This window comes from Alosa pseudoharengus, unplaced genomic scaffold (genome assembly GCF_046254945.1).
Source record: "Alosa pseudoharengus isolate Yale_2024_CS ecotype anadromous, Long Island Sound unplaced genomic scaffold, YU_APseudo_1.1 YU_APseudo_1.1_scf_18, whole genome shotgun sequence".
In the NCBI taxonomy this organism is placed as follows: domain Eukaryota; kingdom Metazoa; phylum Chordata; class Actinopteri; order Clupeiformes; family Clupeidae; genus Alosa; species Alosa pseudoharengus.
Window position 1 is genome coordinate 14,547,842 of NW_027468650.1, and position 17,323 is coordinate 14,565,164.

The 17,323-nt window shown below is 39.8% G+C and overlaps 1 protein-coding gene and 1 long non-coding RNA gene across 2 annotated transcripts; one reads left to right on the top strand and one right to left on the bottom strand.

The window, feature by feature from the left end:
* The first annotated feature begins 1,041 nt into the window (after positions 1–1,041).
* Positions 1,042–11,528, top strand: LOC143130980 (uncharacterized). Its single transcript, XR_012988021.1, has 3 exons — positions 1,042–1,136; positions 2,890–2,978; positions 11,441–11,528. It is a non-coding gene; the product is annotated as an uncharacterized LOC143130980 (long non-coding RNA).
* On the bottom strand, positions 1,895–17,099 carry LOC143130960 (myosin-7-like). The gene is made up of 38 exons (XM_076290293.1): positions 17,058–17,099; positions 16,453–16,661; positions 15,759–15,902; positions 15,515–15,671; positions 15,332–15,359; positions 15,124–15,229; positions 14,946–15,038; positions 14,769–14,832; positions 14,580–14,678; positions 14,381–14,484; positions 13,296–13,434; positions 12,931–13,049; positions 12,694–12,843; positions 12,438–12,608; positions 12,016–12,325; positions 11,725–11,804; positions 11,418–11,623; positions 11,202–11,325; positions 10,629–10,765; positions 9,957–10,212; positions 9,536–9,778; positions 9,276–9,452; positions 9,037–9,182; positions 8,790–8,880; positions 8,313–8,702; positions 8,069–8,195; positions 7,860–7,978; positions 6,882–7,078; positions 6,598–6,781; positions 6,333–6,498; positions 5,558–5,682; positions 5,157–5,465; positions 4,846–5,049; positions 4,448–4,744; positions 3,063–3,167; positions 2,865–2,960; positions 2,640–2,774; positions 1,895–2,031 (listed from the first exon to the last, which is right to left on the bottom strand). Exons 2-38 carry the CDS (start codon positions 16,651–16,653, stop codon positions 2,011–2,013), a joined length of 5,820 nt encoding a protein of 1,939 aa, XP_076146408.1. The 5' UTR covers positions 16,654–16,661; positions 17,058–17,099; the 3' UTR covers positions 1,895–2,010.
* Between the last annotated feature and the right edge of the window lie 224 nt (positions 17,100–17,323).

The window sequence follows — 17,323 nt, forward strand, 5'->3', positions numbered from 1 at the left end:
TAGTGCTGTTGTGATTGGGATGCATTTTTGCATCTCTGGACATTAGGCCCTGAGGTGTGGTGTTGTCTCAGGAGTGTAGGCTTCTTATGTGAATATAAACATCACAATTCCTGTGTCTTTAAATATGTCCTAATAATTATAATACTATTATTTTGGCCTAATAATTCTAATACTATTATTTTAGCATGTCAGTGCTTCTGTTTGCACATTCAGCTGCAGGTAATGGCAGTGGCATGTAGACAAGTAAGGGTAGGTGAAGAACTCTGAAGACTCTGAAACTTGAATTTCAGTAGTATACGTATGCATGTAAACACTTTAATCTACAAATAATATCAGTATAATTTAAGATAATGCTTAAAATGCTTAAAGTGATAACATCTTTGATATGTTCATATAAATTCAATATGGATATGTACATATGTTATAACCCAATTCAGAACTCAGTACATGTCAGTGAAATTTGTCACAGCAGGTGCTAATGCAGTGCCTGCATACAGATGTAGGTGCCGTCTATTAGAATAGAATCAATGAATGGCCAAGGTGACCCAGCTGTCAAGCAGCCGGTCGTCACCCTCCACATTGTCCCATTCTGTCAGTGCTGTATTGTTATCCTTGCCTCCACACTTAATGATAAAGATAGCCTTGTGAAATTCTTCCTGGATGCCTTCCCCTGACTGAGGAGGTCAGATTCACTGAACTTATTCCACTTGGTTTCAGACCCAACAGATAAACTGAGCCTACTGTACTTGTTCTTAGTCAGAGGATTTATGGACATCTCAGGTTTCTTGTATGTTGACACCTGACTCTTGGCTTGGCATTGTTTCCTTGCCATTGTCCTTGAGGACCAAGATAACCTGTGACATTCCTTTTGAGTGCCTCTGTCTGATTGAGGACTACAACTTGAAAGGAACACTGATGCTCTAACTGGTGATGCATATCTAAAGGTCAACTCATCTCAGCTGTTCAGTTGAGACTCCTCCTGCAACCTCTTTTGTATTGGAACTTGCTGTCATTGCAGTACCAGCTGTACTGTATACTGTAGCTATGTCTTACTCTTATGTTGTATTTATGCAGTCTGAAGATAGTTCATTAGTTTTGATTTAGGGGATTTGTGCAGGATGTTCATATTCCACAAGGTAATTTTGATTCTTGTTAGTCATTTGTGTTTAATTTCTTTTTTTTTGTTTTTGTCCTGAAGTGTTTTGTGTTGGATCCCTGTTCAGTGAGGCAAAACATTTTGGATTTCCTAGCCAGCATAATTTTGAAACATTTCTAGGGGTTTTGTACCGTATGTTGGAATTTATGTATATCTTATTCCACAAGGAAATTTTGATTATTGTTAGTCATTTTTTTCGTTAATTAGTTTTTTTTGTCTTTCATTGTTTTGTGTTGGATCCCTGTTCAGAGAGGCAAGATATTTTGGACTTCCCAGCCAGCATAATTTTGAGGAATTCTTGAAGTGATTGTATCCCCTGTCTTTTTTTTTCTTCTTCTTTGAAATGCTAGGGCATGCTTTATATGAATAGACCACATATCAGAAAATGCATCCTGAAAGGTTACACTAAAAACATGAAGTTATATATGTAATTGTGTAGTTTGTGGTAATTTGGAAAGATGTTGAAGTACACTTCAGAGTAGCCCTTATTTTCATTGTAGCCAAGATACAACAAATAGTCATGAAATACAGAGAACCAGGCTGAGGGGCAACAGAGGTACAAGTATGAATATGAGGTAATGAGGCGCTCAGGATGGCAGGGAATATAGATGAGGTTAGAGGGAGGACTGGGGGAGCATATTGGGTAGAGCTGTCAACAAATTCTTTCAGAAATCAGACTGTGGTCAAATGCAAGTACATCATTGCATCTTTGGAATGTAAATAAGGACAGACATGAGATTCCAATTTGAATGTAATTTTATTCCATTGAACTAAAACTATGGGAGCCAGAGGCAAGCTCCAGAGTACTGCATGGAAGCGATGGAAAGATGTCAGAAAAGGCCCACGACAGAGCTTCACTCTTCGTCATGCCCCTTCTGTGAGAAAAGTTAAGGCAGAAAAAGGAAAAGGATTAGGAGTGACATTTGAATGTGTTCTATGGATTAGATGAAGAATTTAACATGACCTCAACCTCTGCAGTTAAATCACTTGTAATTAATACTAAGCAGTAAATTGTTGTCTGCTTTTTTAACTGTTTCCTGAACTGCAGACCCTCAGCAAACCATAGGCTTTAAGTGGGCAGGACTAATGCCATAGACAGTTCTCTAAATTTGTTCTCTCAATGTAAAATAAACAGTTTAAATTCAGTTTGAAACTTTTGACATTTTGACTGAGTTGCCCCTTCCTCTGTTGGTTGTTGTTTGTTGGGATGAACTTGTTCAATTATACTTTATTATCACTGTTGATACTTTACTCTAAGGTAGAAAAAATTGAGGTTTGACAGGTCGGATCATAGGGCACACTTTTCCCTAGGTAGATGGCTTGTGTTTGGACTGTGCTTCGGAGTTAAAGAAAGATGTTGATATGAGGGACAGAGGGTGCTTTACATATCCTGTCAGCTGCAGTAAGTTATTTCAGCTTATTTTTGCTTTTAAGGTAAATTTCAAGTCTTCTGTGCTTACAGGATAGAGGAAAGTTTACTCACCTTGCCACCGGTATCACGGCTCTTGGCTCTCATCTTGTTGACCTGAGACTCAGCTATATCAGCTCTCTCCTCAGCCTCATCCAGCTCATGCTGAATCTTGCGGAACTTGCCCATATTGCTATTGGCCTGCTCCTCCTGAAAAATATAATTAGTCACAAAATTAGGTTTTAGACTACTTTATGGTGAAGTATTATGAAGTTAGTGGTGAATTATCTGAGCACTTACAGCCTCCTCTGCTGTTCTCTTGTAGGACTTGACCTTCAGCTGCAGTTTGTCCACCAGATCCTGAAGACGATGCAGATTCTTCTTATCTTCCTCGGTCTAAGGGTAAAGAGTTAGGTAAGCCAGCATGTTGAATTACATGGAGAACATATAAGAGGAAGAAAGTTGTATTTTTATTCTGGATTCTGAATATTTTAGTACCTGGTAAGTGAGTTCCTTGATACGGCGTTCATATTTACGGATTCCTTTGACAGAATCATTGGCCTTGCGTTGCTCCAGTTCCACCTCAGATTCCAGCTCTCTCACCTGTGTATACAAGCACATGTAATAGAAAAATCACAATCCAACATGATTTAAAACTAAAGGTAACACTTTCTATGAAGGCCATGGCTAGAATCATTATGCTTACTTTCATGACACGATCTAAAGCAATCATTAGTAATAATAACAATTGTTATACTCATTTACAAGCAAGCATGGGACTCATAATGCTTTATGACCAGTTGCTTTAATGTATTATAACACATTGTTAAGCCAGATTACATCATTATGGGCCAAGGATCTCTGGTCATTCTGCATAATGCATTTAACAACTTATACGTAGTGATTTCACAAGATGGAATAACAGGCCCTACCTTATAATCATAACCTCCACCAGGAGGTAATATTTTCAGGGTGTTTTGTCTGTCCATCCATCTGTCTGTTTCTGTGTCTGTGTGCAGGATTGTGCAAAAACTGCAGGCCCGATTTCCATTAAGTTTGGTGGAGTGGTCCAAGGACAAACCCATAACATTTTGAGGCAGATCTGACTCACGGTCAACTGTACTGATTTAGTTTCGCTTTCGCTACTGTTGGCATTCAAGCCTGGTTTGTCCTCAAATGTGCAAAGGAAGGAAATGCATTTCTTTACGGACGGTCTCACCCAAGACACTGTCTTTGGAGTTCATGAAATAGCGTGTGTTCTCATTACGTGGCATTCATATAAAACTGATTGCCTAAAGTGGATGCATTTCTTATGAATATTATTGGAGAGTATTTATGTCAACATATGAAAGCCAACTACAAACTGATCTTGAGTTAGATCAGAACTAACCTCGCCTTGTCAGAAACTGATGAGTGAGCAGAAGCTTAAGTTACCTATGCTTCAGTCACAGATAAAAGAGCAGTTTCAATAGAATGACCGCTCTTGAAACCAGACTGCTTAGGGACTAGTAGGAATTTAGCAACTTAGTAAATTAGAAATTAGTAACCCTTGCTTGTATGAAATAAAAATGTACATCTCCAAAACTGAGTGATGAATTAATAACGTGTGTGATCACCGGCAAAATAGTGCTTTTAAAAAGAGCAATTATGTAGCATGATCAGAGTTACTTGATCCACAATGATACAATCTGGTATAACCATATTATGAACTTTGTTTGTTGTAATCATGATTGTTTGTAAATGAGGATAACAGTTATGATTACTTACTATACAATTACACATTATATGGTGTTATGAATGTATGCATAAATCATAGAGATGACCTTCATAGAAAGTGATGCAAAAAATACAGTTTTGAGAAATGGGAAAAACATAGTACTTACCCTAGACTCCAGTTTCTGGATCTGCTTCTTGCCACCCTTCATGGCGATTTGTTCAGCTTCATCCAGACGGTGCTGTAGGTCCTTGATGGTCTGCTCCATGTTCTTCTTCATGCGCTCCAGGTGAGAGCTGGTGTCCTGCTCCTTCTTCAGCTCCTCTGCCATCATGGCAGCATCAGTGATGGCCTTCTTGGCCTTTTCCTCAGCATTCCTGCACTCCTGCACAGCCTCCTCTACTTCATTCTGCAGCTGGGATGTATCACCCTCCAGCTTCTTCTTCTGGTTCAGCAGGCTGGTGTTCTAGGGGAAAATACAGAAATGTTCAAGATGGTCTGTGTCACATTGTGAAATAATCTGTGTAATATGAATAAATCTTAAAACCACCATGTTTAGGATTTTACCTGAGAGTGCAGCAGCTGCACCCTCTCACTGACGTCCAGCAGCTCCTGTTCAGCCAGTTTCCGGCCTCTCTCAGTCTGCTCCACCAGGGACCTCAGCTCATCCAGTTCAGCCTGCATGAGATTGCTGCGTCTCTCCACAATAGCAGTGTTCTCTTTGAGATCATCATTACTACGTAGAGCATCATCCAGTTGCAGTTGGGCATCCTGTTGTTGACAGAAATGTTAAAATTAATCTTGGATTAGGTTTGTGTTAGTACAGAGCAAACAACTGTGTAATAATATTACAGTGTAGTTCAATTTTGTTGTTTAACCTTCAGATGTCCATGCAGACCCTTGAGCTGCTTCTGGGCCTCAGATGCCTGCCTGTTGGCCTGGCTGAGCTGGATCTCCATCTCATTGAGGTCTCCCTCCATTTTCTTCTTGAGCCTAAGAGCCTCATTCCTGCTGCGAGTCTCAGACTCCAGGGAGGTCTGCAGGGTATCCACCACTCTCTGCTGGTTCCTCTTGGCCTGCTCCATCTCCTCATCCTTCTCAGTAAGTTTACGCTCAATGTCAGCTTTGACCTGGTTGAACTCCAGCTGAGCTCTGAGGATCTTACCCTCTTCATGCTCTAAAGTAGCCTGTGGAAATATTTGCATATAGTATATTGCCATACAAAGGAATGTGAATAAATGTCCCCACTGGACCTTAAGGGATGTATCTTTTGATATACCTCAGCTTCCTCTAGGGCAGTCTGGATCTCTGCCTTCTCTTGCTCAAGTGTCTTCCTGACCTTCTCAAGTTCATGAATGTTCTTTCCAGTCTCACCAAGTTGTTCAGTGAGATCAGAAATTTCCTCTATTAGGATAGGAAAAATAGGTTCATGTATTTGACTGTCAGAAGCTTCAAAGTAAGAAAATGTTCATCATTATCATCATTAAGCTTAAGTAAGGAATGTGTATAACTAAGTAATGTGAGCAGAATAGGTGTCTTGAACACATCAAAAAGTTGGGTTATTTCATTGCTAGGCTTCCATCGTAGCCTATTTTTGTGGCTGATGTGATGGCCTCTAGTAGTCTTCGCAAGTGTGTTTTATTTGTTTTATGGTCGTCATATGTCAGCATTAACTTTGTTGGGAAAGTAGTTAGGTCTACACAATCCCTCTCGCCCTCAAAATTGGGCACATTTGTATTTGTAGGCCACATTGGAACAGCATGAAACTCATTGAACCTATTAATAGAGTTAGAAAACTAAAAGGTGACGGCTAGCAAGACACCAGCATGATAAGTTAAGAATTTCCACAACATTTATTTACAAGATGAAACTGTAGACTTTATACTGTGAAATTATGTCAAAATGTAAAATTCTACCATTTTAGCAAACATTCTGCATCCCTAAATATCTCAAAACACTTGAAACTTCTGACTGGTCTTGCCGTGAAGGGTAACATCTCAATATTTATACAGATAACTGTCATATAATTTATGTTCAGATGAATGCAGACAAACCTTGGAGGTTTTTGTTCTCCCTTTTCATGGTCTCAAGGTGATCCAGAGATTCCTCATAAGAGTTCTTGAGTTTGAAGAGCTCAGTGCCAAGAGATCTGGCCTCTTTCTGGGAGCTCTCCAGCTCAGTCTGGGACTCCTCATACTTCTGCTTCCATTCAGCCAGGACCTGAGAATATTGGAATAGGTATCATCATTATTATTTACTTACTTTTCCTGGGACTAGAAAGCGTATAGGATGTTAAATAGTACGAATGTGTTTTACTACCTTATCAAAATTTCTTTGCCTTTTGTCCAGGGCAGCAGCAGCCGCGTTGGATCTCTCCACATCTACCATGAGATCTTCAATCTCATTCTGCAGTCTGTGCTTAGTTTTCTCCAGGGAGGAGCATTTGGCATTAACAGCTTCCACAGCTTCTTCTGCATCTTGCAGACGCTGAGCCAGCTTTTTTCTGTCGAGCAATAAATTGAAGGGTTGCATTATGATCCTGCTTGGCATGTTTATTCTTTGATTTTAAACATGTCATGGAGAGTCAAGTCAGAGTGCATTACTTGGCATCTTCTAGCTCCTCAGTCCTCTGGATGGCATCAGTCTCGTACTTGGTTCTCCACTGAGCCACCTCAGAGTTGGCCTTGGAGAGACTGCGCTGCAGCTCAGCCTTGGCCTCCTGCTCCTCCTCATACTGCTCCCTCAGGAGGTCAGAGTCGTGACGAGCAGACTGCACTGCATGTGCTAGTGCATTCTTAGCCTGGGAAACAATAAGCACATCTGAAGCCTTGGGGATCTACAGTGTGCCTATTACACTCTCACATTCAAGTAAAAATCATGGTGTGCAAGCACAAAAAAATCTTAGGCTAAGTCACTGATGCCAGTAGCTTTCACCGACACCATTATTTGACTAGAAAATACACAAAACTATTGGTGTGAGTAAAACAATGCCAGCATAAAAACTATATTGCCCATACACCACTTCAACAAAAGCAGTTCCGTATATTATCTTACTTCAAGTAGGTCACTCACTTTTCTCATTCAGTGTAGCTCAGAAGAAAACACTAAACCAAACCTATAGACCCCTTCACGGTTTACGTCCCAGAAAAGGTGTGCGCATTTGGGGTCAGAAAGCTTTCCATCCCATTGAATTGTGTGTGTGTGTGTTTGTGTGTGAAACGTCAAGAAAACGTCAAAAAAATACCTACTTTTTTGCATGTACAGTATACACACTGGGCTTGTCAACCAGATAGCCAAATATGTCGGGCTAATGAATCTCTGGCCACTTGCTAACGTCGTCTACCAATTCTTTCATCAGCTCAGGATCAGGCAGACATTAGCTAAGACTAATTTATTAAGGTCCGGTTCACGGCCCTTGGGTAACAATAACAGTGCATACCTTGACAGTTCAACATGCCGGTCTATTAGCTGCGCCATTTTTCTGACCCCCTGCTGCTCGCGCACCCAACCTATGCTCTGGATGATTACAAACATTGAAGGGGTCTATATCATTTTATATGACAACATGTTTTTCTAAATACCTTGACTTCCTCCTCCAGTTGTCTTTTAAGGTCTTCTATTTGCTGGCAATAAGACTGTTTGCTTCTAGTTAGCTGAGAGACAAGAGAGTCCTTCTCTTCTAGTAGTCTGGAAAGCTCCCCTGTTTAGTTGAAAAGTGAAATCCGTCATTACAGATGGAATATCTACAGTATATTCAAATTTGTTTGTTATGGCTATAACTTGTGTGTACCATTTTCCGTTTGTAGCTTAGCTCTCTGCATATTGAAGTCATTGATGCTTCGCTGGCCTTCTTCAAACTTTGTCCTATATTCAGTCATTTGATCCTCCAAGGTCCTGCACATTTTCTCCAAGTTTGCCTGAGAACAGGAAATTAAGTGGAATAAGAAGATATCTAAGACAAGAAGATATCTAATATCTAAAACAATTCTACAAACTTGTTAAAAGTTATGGTTATGATAGTTTTCAGTCTTTACCTTGGTTTTGGAGACCTGCTCCATGTTGGAGACCACATCGTCCAGCTCCAGACGGAGCTCACTCTTCTCCTTCTCAAGCTTTTGTTTGACTCTCTGAAGATTGTCAATCTGCTCCCCGAGGTCAGCTACACTGTCTGCATGCTTCTTCCTCAGTGTGGAAGCAGTGGCCTCATGTTGCAGAGTGGACTCTTCGAGGTCTCTGCGCAGCTTATGGAGCTCAGCCTCCCTCTTCTTGTTCATCTCAATCTGAGCAGCAGTGGCACCTCCAGCCTCCTCCAGCCTCTCACTGATCTCCTCCAGCTCTCTGGCCAGGTCTGCCCTCTGCTTCTCTACTTTGGCTCGGGCAGCTCTCTCAGCCTCCAGCTCTTCCTCCAGCTCCTCAATGCGAGCCTTTATCAAGAAAAATTAAGCTCAGATATAACATCCAACAAGACCATGGTATAATCTGAGTTTTTCTAATCATTGTGTCCTCTGTACCTGAAGTTCCTTCAGCTTCTTTTGGAGCTGGGCTCCCATTGCTTGCTCATCCTCTATCTTGCTGTTAAGTTGGCTTGTTTCAAAGTCTTTCCTGTCGCAAAAAGCAGGTTTGAATAAACGTATAGGTTGTTTATATATAGGAATATTCATTGAGACAATAAAAAAGTTTGAAGAATTGTCTTTTCTGACCCAAAGGCTGTATGCTAACATGGTATTTTTAGTCTTACATGTGATCAGTGCAACATACTTTTTAATCCTTTCCTCTAGCTGCTGTTTATCATTCTCTAGGTCCATCACATTTTCCTGGGTCAACTTTAAGTCACCCTCAAGCTTCCTTTTAGCTCTCTCCAGATCCATCCTTAGCTTCTTTTCCTGTTCCAGGGACCCCTCAAGCTGAGCGCAAAGGATGATAGATAAAGATAGATTAATATTTCTGACAATGTACAGAATAATCATAAAGTCAATCATCTTGTCGTTTTAACGTACATCATCAACTTGCTGTTCCAGCTTGGTTTTGGCCTTAGTCAGAGTGTTGACTTTGTCCTCCTCACTCTGAAGGTCATCCAAGGTTTGCTGGTGAGCCTCCTGGAGAGCTTTCTTCTCCTTGGTCAGCTTGGCAATGATTTCATCAAGAGCAGCCATCTCCTCAGTCAGGTTTTTAACCTGAAAAGAAAACCCCATAGTCAGAACACTGTCCAACAGGAAAGTATACGTATTATGACATTATCAGGTCCAAATGGACTGACCTTATTCTCAGTGGCATGCTTCTCCTTCTCCACTTTAGCCAGTGTGAGCTCCAGGTCATCAATGTCCTTCTTGAGCTCAGAGCACTCATCTTCCAACTTCCTCTTCTTTGAAGTCAGCTCTGAATTCATCTCCTCTTCATCTTCCAATCTTTCAGCCAGCTCTTTGGATTTTGCTTCGAGCTGAATCTTGCTTTTGATTAGACCTTCACATCGCTCCTCAGCATCACAAAGATTATCTTGCTCCTGTGAGCAACAGTTTTTTTTGACTATGGACTTTTGCACTTTATGTTTACCGTATGTTTATATGTATTATACTCCATTTTACACATTTGAAATGTAAGTTGAAGTCATTTTTGTTATGAAAATAAGGATTACTTATCCTTTTGTTTTGTTTAAACAGAACTTTGTGTTTCATACTTACAGTCTGGACTTGAAGTTGCAGGTCATTTTTCTCTTGGAGAACAGAAACCATTTTCTCTTCTAACTCTTTTCTGCGAGCCTCAGATTTTGCATATGCCTCCTTCAGCTTTAGGAATTCTTCCTTCATGTTTGCCATCTCTTTCTCAGTCTCAGCAGATCTCAAGAGGGGCTTGATCTTGAAGTACATCTTCATCCAGGGCCAATTCTTGACACCCATGAATGCACGGACGTTCCACTGAATGACAAGAAGGGCATCCCTGAAGATTTTAAAGGAAAAAAGAGGAGGAACACAGATGATATTATTATTTGTCTTTTTACAGAGCATTTGAAAAGATATTTACAGTAACATATGTTGTATTTTTGTAAGAAATGTTGTGTTGCTGACACAAAGGAATTACATTTTTTTTATATAAGCTTTTCACCCACAGAGTTTTGTTCAATGAATGGAAGGTACATTTAGGTAAAAAAAATAATGTAAAATTGTCAAATTACTTCAGCTGCATACCTGCTATGAAGAATAGCTGTTGGAAATGTTGAATGCAATGTCTTTCAATGTAAAGAAGTAAACTGTAGCATTGTTTAGAAATGTACTGTAAATGATTATTAAAACTATTATTATTAACTATTATTTTTGTGTAATGGCATCCTTCATTCAATCAGTAAATCAATTTACCTGCGTTCAACAATCTTTTGGAATTGAATTCTTGCCAGAAGACCTCTTACTCTTGATTGGATACCAGTGATGATGAGAGCGAGACGGTCGTCTCTCAGCTCCTCAAGGGTTCCCAGGAGACCAGCTTTGAAGAACACCTTTGAATAAACAGTTTATATTTTAGAATTAGAATGTTATTAGGCTTCACAACACAAGCTCAAACATTTCAAGCAGCATTTTAGAGTTTAAGTATACTGCCTAAAAATAATGCAAAGACCTTGCAAACTCTGCCATCTTCCCAGTTGGCTATGATAAAAAGTTCTTTAATATGTTCACTTTTTTTAACAGTATTGTTTACATTTTCATGGGGTTTCCAACCCGAACCACCAAACTACATTGTGCTTAACCTGCATGGCTTATGAAAGTGACAGATGTGTTAATCTGTCCTGCACATAAACCATCAATATGAAATTGAATTGATGACACCAAAAGTAGTTACCTTTAAAAAAAAAAGATACCTCATTAAGTGTCAGATTGTCACACAGTGTTTGCTTTATCATGGAAGGATTATGGGAACATTATACTATAAAGCACCTTAGTGTGTCCGAATCTGTACTGCTCGTGGTCAATATCCAGGGATCCAAGCAGTTTTTCTGCTCCTTTCTTGTTGTCAATGAACTGTCCCTCAGGGACAGCTGCAGGATTCAGGATACGGTATCTGAAGAGGTTAAAATAGTCCTGATATAGACATTCTCTTCATATTGTTGTAAGAAAAGTATAATAATTAAGACAAAAAATAGCTGATTTTACCTTTGTTTGAAATCTCCGTACAGGATCCTGTTGGGGAAGCCCTTTCTGCAGATCCTGATGCCTTCCAGCACACCGTTACAGCGCAGCTGGTGCATGACCAGAGGATTCTCCATGGCCCCAGGAGTCTTGGTCTCGTTGGGGATGATGCAGCGCACAAAGTGGGGGTGAGTTGACCTCAAGTTGGTCATCAGCTTGTTCAGGTTCTCCTGTTGTAAGACATTTTGTATTTGAAAGATTAGTCATTCAAATAGCATTAGTGTCACTTTCACAACTTAAACTGAATTAAGAAGTCCAGGTAATCACTGACCCTGTGCAGTGCAGACACTGTCTGGAAAGAAGATCCTTTCTTCTTCTTCTCCTTGCCCTTTCCACCAGTACTAGCATCAGCTAAAAAAAGTGTGTTAATGCAAGCTTTTGGTTGAGGTTTTATTAGATCCTATTCATGTGTGGACAGAAATGATTCATTCCATAATTATTGAATGATCTAAACAACTCTGTGTACTCCAGTTTTTTACTTTTGCCATAGCAACTCAGTAATTCATTTTATACTTTCAGTCCTAATTCTAGAGTCTTGCTACTATGTAATAGATAGATTTACCAGAATCAGCCCCAGCATAGCCAATGAAGAGGGCTGAAAGCATTTTCATGGTGGACTTTTGGTATAAACCGACCACGGTCTCATTGAGAGGGTCCTTGTTCTTCACCAGCCAGTTGCCAATGTTATAATCAACAGTGCCAGCATAGTGGACCAGGGAGAAATGGCCCTCTGGTTTCCCCTTGACAATCCTGGGCTTCTGGAAGTTGTTGGATTTTCCCAAGTGGTTGTCATAAAGCTTGGCTTTAAATGTTGCATCACTGGCCTTGGGGAACATGCACTCCTCTTCAAGGATGGACATGATACCCATGGGCTAGATGAAGAATAACAAAGGCAGGAAACAATAGGTAATCAATCAATCAAAATACACAATTCGTAGTCATTTTAAAAATCTAGTAGAAGATGTAGGCAAATAACAATGTTACCTTTTCAATGAGATCAATACAGGCCTGCAAGTCCATGCCAAAGTCGATAAATGTCCACTCAATGCCCTCCTTCTTGTACTCCTCTTGCTCCAACACAAACATGTGGTGGTTGAAGAACTGCTGCAGCTTCTCATTAGTGAAGTTGATGCACAGTTGCTCAAAGGTGTTGAACTGAAAGAAAAGATCAAGTGATTTAAAAATGTAACCACCATTCATCTAACTTAAAATAGTTGTTAATTTTTCCTTAGAAACTCACATCAAAGATCTCAAATCCAGCAATGTCGAGCACACCAATGAAGTACTGGCGAGGTTGTTTGGTCTCCAAGGTCAGGTTGATTTTAACAACCATCCAGAGGAACATCTTTTCATAAATTGACTTGGACAGGGCTCCAATAGAGTAGTACACCTTAGAAATATGAAGTGTGTAATGAAATCTCACTCAATGCATTGTAGATTGATAAGAGTAAAATGGTATGACAAAACATGTATTCACCTGCTGAACATTCTGTCCCTTGGTGACCCACTCGTTTCCTACTTTGACCCTTGGGTGACACAAGGCCTTGATGAGGTCAGCAGAGTTTAGACCCATCAGATAAGCAGATTTGTCAGCATCTGTTGAAAAAGCACATTGTATCAGTAATCTTAGATTTATACATCTATGAATATAATTTCATCAATTGTTTGACCAAGTTGTCAGGAGATGATAGCTTTAAACATTTAATAGCAGTAGTTGCACCATGATGTTAATTGAAAACTATATTTTTAAAAATGTTTAAGGCATAGTCATATAATTGTGAAAATACTGTACAAACGCTGTGGTGATTTACATCATAATGAGGCAGTGTTTGGAGTACACACCTTCAGTACCATCAGCCTCTGCCTGCTCCTCTCTCTGCTTCTGCTTGAACTTCATGTTGCCATAGTGCATGATGGCACCAGTCAGCTTGTAAATGCTGTTCTTCTCCTCTTGATTAAATCCCAGCACATCAAAGGCGTCCTATGGAGTAAATAATAGAAAAAGTGGTCAATTTAACACATATTTCAGATATACAAATTACTGTTTGTTACACACTGATATTTTACAAGAGCAGGAAAATGTCATTACTTCTACAGATGAAAATCGTATAGAAAAATTCTTGTTTGTTTTTCCCCAGCTGACTTTTAATAGCCTGGCGATCCAAACTGGACTGGTCACTCACGATTGGGAAACCTTTCCAAGACTCTCATTGCGACAGGCGTAGACTTTGCGCTAACTTTGAAATCATTGGTCTAGCCCAGTGGTTCTCAAACTGTGGTACTGGTACCACTGGTGGTACGCGAACTCTCGCTAGTGGTACTCAGGGAGTCTCCAAGGTGTTTTTTCATAAAGACTTGACAACGCAGAACAGTATGTACAATGTAAAATATGTAGTTGAACCAACGGCCTACGCACCTGTATATTAATGCCACTCATAATGGTGGTACTTGGAGAGCCAATTGTTTTCGTGGGTGGTACTCATTGTGAAAAGTTTGAGAACTGCTGGTCTAGCCTAACCAATCACATTGATCAGGGATTCATAACATTAATTTCTACTTTGCCTAAACTTTACAAACTGACAATAAACAGCATCGGCAGTCAGGAAACAATGTATGTGGGTCACACTCCAAAAACGTTTCTTTTTGATGGTTTTATTTTCACCTCATAGCAGCATGGGTAACAAACATTTTGTCCTTGCGGCCTTCGTCAGTGTGTGTATAAATAAATTTACACATTCTTCCGACCGCGTTTACTGCAGCTACTTTCGATTTCAAAACTATAGCGTCATCCTCTCTCGCCGCTGACTGGGCAGCTAATCTGCCGACCGATGGAAACTTTAATGAACTATGGTGTTCCAGACTAGCATCCTTAAAGGAGATCTAGGTGGGCGTGGTCAGGCTAGACTTTTAAGGCCAGGTTTACTCACATCAGTGGCCTGAAGCTCATCACCATCATCAATAGAGGCTACTTGGGTCTCTCCTTGGGAGATGAAAGCGTAGTCATAGGGGTTGTTTGTGATAAGCAGCATCTCTGAAATAGAAGAGTTTGATTGTCAGAGGTTTCCTCCTCAGTAAGTGACATTCATTGTCTTAATATTTTGTCTTGCAAAGTTTGGGAAGTCTAACCCAGTAGTTCTGGTTTTCTCTGAGAGAGGATCTGGTAGAAGATGTGGTAATCTCTTTCAGCCTTGAGCTGGAAAGTCACCCGAGACTTCTCCAGTAAATCTGGCAAATGATGACAACACATTTTTGTTATGCAAACAATATTTGAAGAATAATAGGCTTTTATTGTTTGATATAGTAGATCTGACTCACAAGTCTCAATATCAGCAGAGGCCAGCTTGCCACTTGCATGAAAGTGGATTCTGATAAATTTACCCTGATTAAAAAGAAAGAAAGAAAATTTATATGCATGATGAATTGTGGCATATCATTCCTTGGATTGAATTTACATTCTTTAAGTGACATTTGTCAATTCAAAATTCTACTTACAAATCTAGAGGAGTTGTCGTTTCTGATGGTCTTTGCATTACCAAAGGCCTCCAGAGCAGGGTTACACTGGATAATTTGATCCTCCAGGGTTCCCTAAAGACAGACACCAGAATGTTTCATGCCCATCATTTGTGGAATGTTTATCACACACAGCATAACAATGTTTCAGCATAACAACCTTTTTGTCATTTGGATCCTTTTTGCCAGTTCCACCAGCAGCAATGCTGGCGAAGTACTGAATAACTCTCTTGGTGTTCACAGTCTTCCCAGCACCAGATTCTCCACTTAGAAAGAAGAGAGAGGAATTATTTCTTCATATTGTTATTGTCTATCAACACTTTTCTTAGACATAGAACATAAAACTAGCATCACTATAGTACACTTACGTTATCAGGAGGGACTGATTCTCCCTGTCTAAAAAAAACAAAACACAAACCCTTTTATTAAATATGTGTGTACATGATTTTACGAAAAATATGAAATTACGTTTTAAGTGATATTTCAGTTGACTTGTGTTTCTACTAATCTGTGATTAAAATGGTGGTTTCACAAGATTTATTTTTTTTTACCTGCCAGCATGTATTGGTAGGCATTGTCAGAGATGGAAAAGATGTGAGGAGGAGCTTCACTTCTCTTCTTGCCTCTGTAAGCAAGGACAACATCCTGGTTGTACACTGGCAACCACTTGTATGGATTGACAGTGACACAGAACAACCCAGAGTAGGTCTGTGAAAAGAGATACAACATGATTAGTTTTAATCTCTGACATCTACTGACAACTGACATGTAGGACACACTTGTCACTGTACTCACGTAGATCATCCAGGCTGCGTAACGCTCTTTGAGGTTAAACAGCACAGCAGGCTCATGCAGGAAGGTGAACATCGCCATGTCTTCAATTTTATCGAACTTTGGTGGGTTCTGGGGGTGGACGTCTACATCTTTTACAGTGACAGTCTTTGAGGAGGAGAGAACATGGCTTTGTCATCTCATACTTTGGCTATTGTTTTGGGGACATTATTCATTGGTAGTTAAACGTCTTTTTTCACAGCTCTGCAAACATTTAAATTTACATATGAGGATAAATATATGTCCCATAATGCAGATGTCCTGTCATCCATCCCTGCATGGCTTTAAAAAACAACAATCTAACAGTCCAAACGCTGAATGAAGGGAGCATGGGGGAGCACTGAGCTGACTGATCAAGGTTTGCCCTTAAAGGTGTGGGTTTTTGAACATTCTAACACAAGATTTCATTCCTCAACAATTCAAAGTTCTAAAATTCTATGTTGAATTCAATGAACCCAGATATTATTTAGAACGTTCATTTTTCAACATTCCCGTCACACCATGGTGTTAAATTAACAGACTGCCCATCATTCAAATTAGGACCCTGTGATGATCTTTCACCTAAACCTGAACCTAAAGTCAATATCTGGAGTCTGGCTATAAAATAGACTCTGAATGAATGAATACAGAATGAACACAGTAAAACAGATTTCTTTACCTTCCCAAACTCAGTTTCAACGGTGACTCTCTCCCCGTCTCTGACTTGGATCGTTCCTTTCACAAATTCAACCTCAGGGTCCACCACGAAGCAGGCCTTCTTGATGTCAAAGGGGCGAGTCTGGGCCTCCAGACGCTCCATATCCGACTTCCTCAGAAAAGGAGCCGCCTGCCCAAACTCTGCCATTAGAGCATCTCCCATGGTTTAGCCTTTGAAAAAAATATTGTTACATATTATCATGTTAGAAGTAAAAGGTAGACAGTTACAATATCCATAAATTACTCTTAACATAATGGAAGACAGATGTTAAATTACACATCCGATGCAGATACTGAACTCAGAGTTTCAGTGTTGAGTTGAATATACCGTATCATTTCAGTGACATGTTTAGCCAGAGAGTGCAGTGCATCGCTTAATCTCTAATGAAATCTAATGGGAAATAGTGCATTTTAGATAGCGAGATCAAAGTTTAAGTAAGTTATGTATGCTGTATTTCTTCAATTGTATGCTTAGTCAGATCTCAGTGCATCTTCAGCTTCTAATGAAGAGTTTAACATGAAGAACATGTGTAATCTAGACATAAGTTATAAAACCAACTACAGTACCTTTGATGTTCACCTTCCTTTTGAGTAATTGATATTTTCCTGAAATTAACAACAAAATAAACAGTTTACCCAGCAAACCCTAAATTGTAATTGTTCAGTCTAAGCACTTAAATGAAAGCACTTAATGCACTTAAAGCTTTAAAAAAATTAGGGCAAATTAGAATTTGATTACTTTGGTTTCCTTCATTGTCTTACCTGTGTGTGATGGAATTGTGACCTGGACTGTGAGCAGCCACAACTTTCTCTCTTATATACAACAAGCAGCT